General features: G+C 37.0%; 2 protein-coding genes across 2 annotated transcripts in view; both read right to left on the reverse strand.

The window, feature by feature from the left end:
* Positions 1-1,950: 1,950 nt before the first annotated feature.
* On the reverse strand, positions 1,951-7,697 carry LOC144473410 (luciferin 4-monooxygenase-like). Its single transcript, XM_078187261.1, has 8 exons — positions 7,535-7,697; positions 7,297-7,434; positions 5,796-6,003; positions 4,951-5,426; positions 4,629-4,806; positions 4,122-4,343; positions 3,801-4,030; positions 1,951-3,524 (listed from the first exon to the last, which is right to left on the reverse strand). The coding sequence occupies exons 1-8, from the start codon at positions 7,553-7,555 to the stop codon at positions 3,363-3,365; spliced, it is 1,635 nt and encodes a 544-aa protein (XP_078043387.1). The 5' UTR covers positions 7,556-7,697; the 3' UTR covers positions 1,951-3,362.
* A 157-nt stretch (positions 7,698-7,854) lies between these two features.
* The window catches only part of LOC144473567 (uncharacterized), a 4,078-nt gene continuing 1,329 nt past the window's right edge, over positions 7,855-10,603 (reverse strand). Inside the window, exons 5-8 of the mRNA XM_078187535.1 lie at positions 9,952-10,093; positions 9,618-9,811; positions 9,374-9,516; positions 7,855-9,224 (exon numbers count right to left, since the gene is read on the reverse strand). Of these exons, the coding sequence (XP_078043661.1) occupies positions 9,041-9,224; positions 9,374-9,516; positions 9,618-9,811; positions 9,952-10,093 (663 nt within the window). The 3' untranslated portion in view covers positions 7,855-9,040. The remainder of the gene's footprint in view (positions 9,225-9,373; positions 9,517-9,617; positions 9,812-9,951; positions 10,094-10,603) is intronic.

Below are 10,603 nucleotides of genomic sequence, written 5' to 3' on the forward strand. Positions count from 1 at the left end.
ATAAAATGGAAATGTTGTAAGCCAGAGAAGTTATTTCGGATTTCCGGTGAAAGTTGCTTCGAGTGCGAAGGGTGAATTTCTTCTACATCGAAATAAAAATAAATTCTTCTGTTATAAATGTTTAGAAACAAAAGTACGTAAAGACAATAAAATAAGTAGAAATTGTCTGGTCCTGTTATTAAAAATATTAAGGACAAACAAGTGCTGTGATCAACGCAGCATGGAAGGAATCGTAGTGCAAGGGGTAACATTCTTCGCTGTTCTATTTTGTTTGGGGGGGGGGGGGGGGTGTGGGGGGGGTTTGTCTTTTCTTTTCGCCACTGACTCAGATCGCTAGAGACCTCTTCCTCCTGCCTTTTTTTCCACTGACGTCAGAGTGTGGAAGGCCCATGATTTTCGGGCGTAGCAAAGGGCGATCGATTCGTTATCGACCAGCGAAAGAAGGGCCTTCGTGTGCCCAAGACAGAGTACTGCATAAACTCCACCCCTAACGCTGGTGATGGATGGGCCCGGAGGCCCCTCCGACAGCGATAACCCTCCGGTCGAAGAAACTACAAAATTGTTTTATGGGGAAAGCTACCAGATATGGAGTTCTATCGTTGCGATACAACAAGGAACAAATTCCACATCTGGCAGCAACGAAGCATGACGTGGCTATTTTTGTATAATATCTGCGAAGTGTTGAATATTTGTTTCCAAAAGTCCGTAAATTATTTACTGTATTGTTAAGTGATAATAAAATATTTACAGTACTGTTTAACACCAGGAAATAATTAACGCTGGTTTCATTGTCAAAGTTGTCAAAAACGACCATACAAAATTTAGATTCACCGGTATTCTTATCAAAGAATTCTAAAAGTCTGTTAAAATTATTTTCTAAGTAAATAAGACTTTTTAGCTTTTTCTACAGTGATTAAATATCAAATTAATTTGGTAAAAACAGCGCGAACTACAAGAAGTGCTATGTGATTGTCAATGACAGCGCGGTTATGACGCGCGTCGTACATGTAACATAATTACTACATATTCTCCTTTCTTATGATGCAACTAATTATATAATCGCTGCCAGTTGTTTTTAATCTGTCACGGATTGATGGCGGAGCATAGATACGTGTGCACGTGCACACGTGTACAGGAGAACAAATATAAGAAGAGGATTCTCTGACGAGTTGCAATCTTCGACAATGCTAGCGTTAACCGAGCAGCTACTGTTTTTCATTAATAACTCATTAACAAAGCCGCGGGTTGCATTTCAGCAAAGGAAAAGGTTACTTGAAACGGCCTCAGGAACCACTAATTTCTCGGAGTATATATAATTTTTGTACACCCTGTATATTTCGAACTTTAGCTCGAGTCTTAAGTCCACTAGAAAGAATCCCTTAAGTGAATCCAGATTGTAGATTGGATGAGAATGCGACTCGAATATTTACTTTCGCGCAACAGGAACGAGAACGACTGAATAGCGACCGTATGGGACCGCCACACGAATGCTGTCCATCGGAGGAAATAGGTGATTGATAGCCTTTAACCATTTCGCTCCGAACGACGGATATATCCGACATCCACGTGGATACTCGCAGAGCCGAACGACGGATATATCCGACATCCACATCGATACTCGCAGAGCCGAACGACGGATATATCCGTCATCCACGTGGAAACTCGCAGAGCTGAACGACGGATATATCCGTCATCCACGCAGAAACTCGCAGAGCCGAACGGCGGATATATCCGTCGAGTGGATGCCGTTGTATATGCGGCGCTCGGCGCGAAAGGGTTAAAGACGTAAGTGCGAACATCGAACACTACCGACGCGCACTGCGCGGCGCGTTGCATCGTTCAGCGGCGCAACTCCCGCGAAACGGACTGCCGTAGCGAAAGGGTTAAACACCTGTGGCTCATTGAGCTACGAGCACCCGGTGTTTAATTATACAGTATCAATGCACCTCGTCGCAGTCGATAAAACGTTAATATAATATAATACGTATACAATATAATAAGTAATTATACAAGATAATATAAGAAGTAATTATTTTGTTAATACAATATATGTATATCTACACTACTGATATTAATATAATTATATCAATATATGGTGTCTATATATTTATATATTTATTTCTCGCATTCATATTAATTTACAATAACTAAGAGCATCAAATGAATTTCAAATGTCTATTTCGGGTACTATCACTAGAGTTCGGGTATTTAGGATAAAGAGTACAAGGTACAACCATACACACAGATGCATACGCATACCTGTAGACATATTATCTAAATTTTCCTACTAATGTTTATACGATCATGAATACCGCAATCGAATACCGCAATTCTTTTTCTATAATATAATACTATTATTATTGTTATCTATAATAATAATATTATTAATTATACACTCATATATAATATTATTATTTATACAATAATATATAATATAATTAATATTATAATAATATATAATATAGTATAATATAATATATATAATATTAATATATAATATAATATATAATATAATTGATATAATAAATTTTATAACAATTTTTAGAAAAAATAAATCCTGAAATCAATGAAAATTAATTTGATATTCAATAAAAAGTTATTTCGCTTTCTGGCGATGGCCTTGCTGTTTCGTGCTTCACCAATGCATTTCTGTCGTAAATGCGTAATACCCGGTCGCACGAAAAGTGTCATGAAATATAAAACAGCTGCACGCGAATGGCACCAGAAGATCACGGCCGAAACGTAATTCAATGTCAACGGGCTGTTGTTAATTAAATGTTATTAATATTATAACGAGAGGAATGAAAGTACAAATTAAGATGTCTACATTCTATTTATCTTTTTTTTTACATAAATGATATATTCGAACATACTTTCATTTGCATTTTTACTCAGATTATTATATAATAATATTGCGATTTAAATAAAATTAAATAATATTGATAATATTAAATAATATTAATAATACGGCGGATACTGCGATTCGGCCTTCGTTTCAGATGACGTCGCATGCAGCCGTTTATATTTCCTGCGAATTCCTGTCGTAATTTGCTACAATTGTTCTCGCTCAGAATACTATTAAATAATTTCGTGTTGGTTCTGCTCGCGTCTGATATAAATACTGTCAAATTCATCAAGTTACCATAAATTGTTCTGCACAGCAGTACGACTTTCATAAAAAATATCTAAAAACGAGTAATGAGAATTTTGTCTCGTGACGCACACAGATAAAACTATCTTATGGCACCCTGTATACATATAGATCCTGTTCGTACAAAAATAATATGATTTCTACGTAAAATAGCAGGTACGCAAGATTAATTAATAGCTATCTTTCTTTATGCAAAAATATGCGAGAGTATTTATTGAATCGCCATCGATTTCGCTATATTTTTCAACGCTGTTCTCAACACCTTACCCGAAGAAGTGTGAGGAAGATTCGGCAAGAACTTCACGCCGCCCCGTAATTTATAAGCATCGATGAAATTGTTCTCCACCAATATCATTAATTCCTCCTCGGTCACCTGAAAATTCAATTAATAAGAATCGGGTGATTTTCTGCATGTATAATTACGAAAAATAAGATATCGAAATTGACAGTCACATTCTATTGAATTTATTTAAAATAAATAAAAATAAGTAAAATATAGACATAAAATAGATGAATGAAATGAATATAAATATGGAATAAGAAAATGAAATAAATAGATTTTCGAAAGTGTTTGAAAAGGTTTTACCAGAGATAGTAAGTTGTTAAATACCTCTTAAATTAAATTATAAAATTAGATTAAATTAAATACTTCTTTGTCAGGCTGTTTGCTGACGAAAGCAACGGGATGATCGTCGTCCGTAGGGTGAGGTATACCGACGACTGCAGCTTCCATGACGGCTGGATGCGCTTGCAAAAGATTCTCGATCTCGGTTGGCGCTATTTGGTGACCCCTGTATTTAATGATCTCCTTCAATCTATCGACAATATAGATCTCTCCTTCGTCGTTGTAGTATGCCAGGTCGCCCGTATGTATCCAACCTAAAATGCAAACCAAAATAATCTTGTTACGCACTTATAATTTAATTATAATTTATTGTAAGTTACAAAATTAAAATATCTTTTTACCCACCATCTTTATCTAAGATCTCCGCTGTTGCCGTCGGATTTTTATAATATCCGCTCATGACGTTGTGTGTCTTCGCCCAGAGCTCGCCCTGCCGGTTCGGGCCCAGACATTCTCCCGTTTGAACATCCACGATTTTCACCTCACAGTTACTCATCACTGTTCCACAAGAACCGCTGCTACTTTTTGTGTTTTGCCCTGAGACCAGTCCACCCAACTCCGTCATACCTAAAATAAATGTTTCGTTATTATACAGACACTCTTTTCTTTTGTAAATTAATTCTTTCATTAAATAATATTTTCATTAAATAATTCTTTCGTCAAATAATTCTTTCGTTAATTAATTCCTTCGTTAACCAATTCTCCCAATCTGTTCTTCTTACTGCAGTCTACAAATTCAATGTGATTTTTACACGGACCTTTCGTTTGGATCAATAAAAATTAAAAATATGCTGATACTATTTCCAAGATATTTCATCGTTTGTGCCATTTACACGCCGTCGCAATACTTGCCGTAACACTGTATCACATTCGTATGCGGCAAATATTTCTTCAATGCATCCTGCGACTCTTGTTTCAAGGCAGCACCGCCGATGGTAATGGTCTCGAGATTGGAGAAGTCGTAGTTCGGTAAATCCTTGTACCTTACGAACCGGTTGCCCATACTGGTGCTCAGCATTAACCAGGAGATCTACGGAAGATTCGTCGAAATGAAGTTTCTCGCAATTTTCCAAACTATCATAGGATAACGGCAGAATAACAGCGACTGACATAAACTGTTATAAATATGCTGACAAACTATTCAAATAATAAAGAACAATTGCTAGAACAGTACTTTATATTTCACCAAGATCTCGCACAATTCCTGCGGGTCGAATTCCCGTGCGATGATTCTCTTGGTACCGGCGGCCAGAATTATGAAGCAGAGGATGGTACCGGTGATCCAGAACAAAGGGCTGAACCATAACGGCGTTAGTTGACTAGTGTGTGGGTCCACGTTCTCCATCAATCTGAGGAGCACGTTGTGGGACAATTGTACGCCTTTTGGTAAACCGGTCGTCCCGGAAGAGAATAATATCAGCGACGTGTCGCCGAGGTTGATGGCCTCCTCGTACCGGAAGTTCGCCACCTCGGAGTCACTGTGACCCTGCAAGACGTCGGCGAAGGGCACGGTGCCGGGACAGCTACCGAACATGACCATCTTTGTCACGAATCCTTCGATCTTCGCAGCCTCCAACGCAACTCTCGCTGCTTGCTCGTTCGCGAAAATCACTTTCGGCTTTATTAGACTCATGAAATGCCGTGCGTGACCTGCGGGCAGCAAATTTTATATATTAAGTTAAATATAAATATATTATAATATGTTGTTTAATATTATATTGTATTATAATATGTTGAGGATTGCTATAGCCGGGATTTGTGGCGGGGAGCTATAAGCCAAGGATCATCGGATCAACCAAGAGGCCAAACATAAAATATTATACAGACGGTCATTACAATAAACAACAATAATATGTCACGTAAAAGTTGCTAAATGAACTAATTAATGGAACTCGTTGTTATATAACTTTAAAGATGTATTAAAAATGCACGATTTTTATAGTTTCCTTTTCTGTATTTTGTTATAAGTCTTTAACATATCGAACAGCAGTTCAGCGTTGAATTTAGTCGAAGTCTTACCGACGTTCATCCCGGCATCCCAAGGATTTATAATAGCTCCGACGAAAACCGCGGCGATGCAGGGAATGAAGCTATCGAAATGATTGTGCGTTGCAATTGCAACAATGTCTCCTCTCTTGATACCCTGTTTCCTCAACCAAAGTGCACATTTCACTGCCCGATCCAGCATCTCCCCGTAAGTATCCTCTTCTCCTGTGATGGCGTCTACCTGCGGCATACGATTGTTCGAATTGCAGTGTTAATCAGTATAGAAAAATTAGAGTTGAGGATAGGGAAATATGTATAGTTTTCACGCGAGAAGAAGGCAACTTTGTGTTTCCATATCCCCCCTCTACTAGCCGCGGCATTGGGGCATTTAATAAGAGAAGGAATATTGGCAAATTTCAATCGACGATAAGTCGGCTAAAAATTATCCTAAAACGATGACTTTTATTTTAAATTAAAGCTTGAAATATCTACTTTAAGACAGTGTTTCTGGATTTTAAGTTCAATAAACTCTTACCACTGTAACCCTTTAAATACGAAGCCATGTCTATCACATTGAAGACTTCCAACTTTGACGAAATGTACAGACTCTGTAAAATTTTTTTCGGAGATGCCGTTTACAGTAAAGTAAAGTTCGATCCTCTTTCTTTAATTTAAAAAAAAGAAACTTGGCTGCGATTTTTTTTCGCAAATATACAGCACTTTGAAGTAGCCCTTACATATCAAGATTTGATATTTTACTTGATATAAGATTTGATATTTTATTTAATATAGGACTTGATATTTTTATTTGATATTTGAGATGTTTTCGTTTTTAAATAATATTTAAGAAATGCAAAGATTTAATTGTTTCATCATTTTTATTGTTCGCTATAAAATCCTCGGCTTGGATTTTATAAGGCCAATAACGCTTATTTTACGAACGATTTCTCTTCGTAGCCTTTTATGCCGCAACAACCGTCAATTACTCCCATGTTATGCAACTGTGAATTACCACGGAAACAAAATAAAAAGATGACGGTCAGATGAAACAATCTATGCAGTTCTGTTCGCCAAATGGTACGCAAAGCCCGAGGTTCTTCGATTAATTGAACAATTTCTGAGTAAATTACTTATACCAGCGTCGTAATAATGGCGAATTTGCAACCTGCTAATGTAAAACTAAACGCGAAAGATGTTAAACGTTTCGAGAAAACAAATATTCAATTTAATTCACCGTTTAAAATTTCTGTAAAAATCCTGTACAAATTCTGTTAAAAAATATATAAAAGTTCTATAAAAATTTTGTAAAAATTCTGTAAAAATCATATAAAAATCATACCAAATCGTATAATAATCCTGTAAAAATCTTGCAAAAATCGTATAAAAATTTACATTTCCCAGTAAGTGCAAGCTGCACTATTTTCCAATGTATGCAAAAGCGTCGAGGACAAATTTATCTGTCGAGTGGTGGTTCTAAAATAACATTGCGGGACGACGAAACGTGAGATGCAGCGACCAATCTTCGATCTCGTACCTGTGCAACACGGTTCCGATTCTTGTTCATCGCGGCGTACACTAGCTGTGCACAGGAGCTGTGTTTCAGGTCGCACGTCGTCTTTTGCCCTTTAAGCACGTTCCCCTCGATGGTGAAAACCGCCGGGGAGAAGTCCGTCTGCGTGCAACAACATCATCAAACATTATTTAAAAACGAAAATTAGACTTTCTTTAATAAAAACAACAACGCTAAAAACAACGAAACGACGATGTCTTACACTATTCATTATGTTTGACATTCTGTTGATCTTCGAAGAGAAAACAACCACTTGACCGACAAGCGCAATGTTGCTCGACTTCTACGGTCCGCGGCGAGAACTGAACACGTCTTGGCCTTCTTGTAAACCGACAATGCCCCCCACTGACAATGGCACACGTCGGATTGACTGAGAGAACTGGCATGTGTATACACTGTGCTCTGTGATATCTGTTGATCCTCGGAAAATTATGTTTCATTACGCGGTTATGTATGACAGCTTCATACTTGCTATATTGGAAACTAAATCTTTCCATAGTTGACTCTCCCGAATCGATGAAAAAATCTCCCGAATCGATGAAAAAATTGACATCAATTTTACAATGTCAAAATATGTACAGTGGTATATGCACATTGTAAAGTCTGCTGAAACGTTCTACGCAAGAACCACTCGTCCAGCTTTTGCGACCGCGCCAAATGATAATCGTAAAGTTGACAATCGGTGAACATCTGCTAATTCAGAGCTGAGTAAAATGTATAGAAAAAATATTTAAGACATTATTTCAAATAGTAGATTCCTCACGATTAAAATAAAATAGTTCATCTAATAGGACATAGAATTTCGGTAGATGATATATTTTATTTCAACGATCCATAGCGCTGAAGCATCAAGATCACATAAAATATTTACCATTTAAAATACTGATTTACCCAACTCTTGCTTTTATTCCTCCATTTTATGTCATTAATTCACATACGCATAATTCATATTTCAGGAAAAACAAGATAGTGGTGCAGTTAAATAAGGATTAAAAAATAAATGTGCATACGCAATTGTTTAATGTTTTGAAGACTATTGAAAGAGGAGGCATGTTCGCAATGGTTCAAATGTCACCGCGATACGTGAAGTAGTTCGTCATCGGTACACTTTGAAAAAGAAATCTAATTATTTCGATAAGTTCGCGTGGCATGACTTGCATTAATGAAAGCGCTGCAGTGATACACATAATCTGTGTTTACTATACGACGACTCCTGTGTTTACACGCTCGTGATTGGTCCATGGCCTAGTAATTTTCTACTTGCATGTTAATCTGTAAAAAATCTACTAACAATAATATAATATAATATATTATTTATACATTCTTTTTTTACAAGTAATAATAGAGTAATAGTCAGAAAATTATTTCAGTCATTGTACAGTAAACAAATCCTTCTAACATTAAAGCTTTAAAAAAGTTACACCATTTTCTGTAACATTTTCTTTAATAACCAACAAAGCCGCTTTTAGAAAAATATCGTCGAGCTATTCAATTTACAAGTAGCTCAACGTCGCTCGAGCATCATTCTAATGTTTAACATAGATTACGAGCGAAGCTAGCGTTACACAACAATTGAGACAGCTAGGATATTGGAGAAACATCGCGGGTGATAAAAGCGAGTATTGATAACAGGATCGTGCGTGATCGCGATGCAATAACATTCCGTTTGTTTATTAGAAAAATGTTATCGACCAACTGTTACGATCAATTATTTCCAGTTCACTTCGCGCGCAGATGCTTTTCGCAGCCTGACAGCTCTCCGTTCCTCCAACTGCTTTCGCAGAGCATCGACTTCTGGCGAAGTGACTACTACCGCAGGCTGTTGCACAGGTTTAGACGACGCGACGTTGTTACGCCTGAAAAATAGGCAGTGGTTTATTCCGATCATTGCACTTTATTATACGATTTAAATTTTGAAGTGGAAAATTGTTCCTGGTAGCATTTTATGGCCGCGTGAAATCTCTTGAATTATTTTCAAAATAAAGGGATGAAGCTGTGTAAAATAAAACTAAAATCGTATCTTTTAACACTTGTAACTAACTTGCTGACTTTATAGTCTTCCAGCGCCTTTCGAGTGTCCTTGATCATAGTTTTTTGCCTCTCGCGTTCTCGACTCACGATGCATTTCCGATTCTCGATTTCCTCGTTCAGTTTCATTTTCATCCAAAACAATCTCTCCTTCAACTGCACAATTATAATAAAAATAACAACAATAATAATAATAATAAGATACATATTGAGAAGTAAATGAAATTTCGTATCGATTAAAAGAAAAATCGTTAGACCTCCGCCAGCGACATTTCACAGAGCAGACCCAAGCCGCTAGACTCCGTTGGGTCGAAGTCTTTGTAAGGCAAAGTTCGCAATGACTGAATGGTTTTGATTTCCTGGATTAGTCTGATCTTTTTCTGTATCTCCTCCTCTCTTTGTTTCGCCAACTGTGCCTTCAATTGACGGGATTCTTCGGAAACCTCAGCGGCTAATTAATACACAATCCGTTCACGTTAATATTAAATTTTGTTTTCGGCTTTTGAAAAGCTCAATAGGCGAATGCAAACGATTAAAATAACTGCTGCTTAATATTCTACGAATAATTCATTTTAAATCAGGATGCCACACCTTTTTGCCGCTTCTCATCCATCATAGCGTTGAAAGCGTCTCGGGAATTTTGTTCGATTATGCGACACCGTTCAACAATTTCGGCCATTTCTTTGTTGTGTTGCTCCTTCCATTTCTCCAGCTTCTCCGACAGTTCTTGTTTCTGCGAACGATTCATAAAAGTCACGTGTTAAATCCGTTCGCGTCTCCTAAAGATTTATATCGATGAGCATTGAGCTAGCGGATTACGTGTTACCTACAACTTGTGTCAGAGGTAATTAATTATTCATGTCTGATGAGAGTAATCTATCTGACGCATTAGCTGTGATATACCTATAGGCGATGGGTAATTGTCTGTTCCGTGAATTTTCTGTTTTAGAATATCATATTTCCTTTAAACATGATATTTCATTTTTTTTATGGAAAATGAAAACGATCTCCATCAAATAATAATCTCAGCGAGTTAAAAATAATACACGGATGTCCTTAAATTCTCTTAACATTCGTCACCGTTTTAAATTGCATCCATCAATTCTTGGTCTAACTATATAAAACACCGCAGTCGAACGATATTTTCAAAATCAGAAACAATTGACGGAAAATTCCATTCGACAAATTCCAATCTTTGCGACTAACCAGTGTGACTAATGTATTGGCAACGCTTGTTAGCTAT

Source organism: Augochlora pura, chromosome 7 (assembly GCF_028453695.1).
Source record: "Augochlora pura isolate Apur16 chromosome 7, APUR_v2.2.1, whole genome shotgun sequence".
In the NCBI taxonomy this organism is placed as follows: domain Eukaryota; kingdom Metazoa; phylum Arthropoda; class Insecta; order Hymenoptera; family Halictidae; genus Augochlora; species Augochlora pura.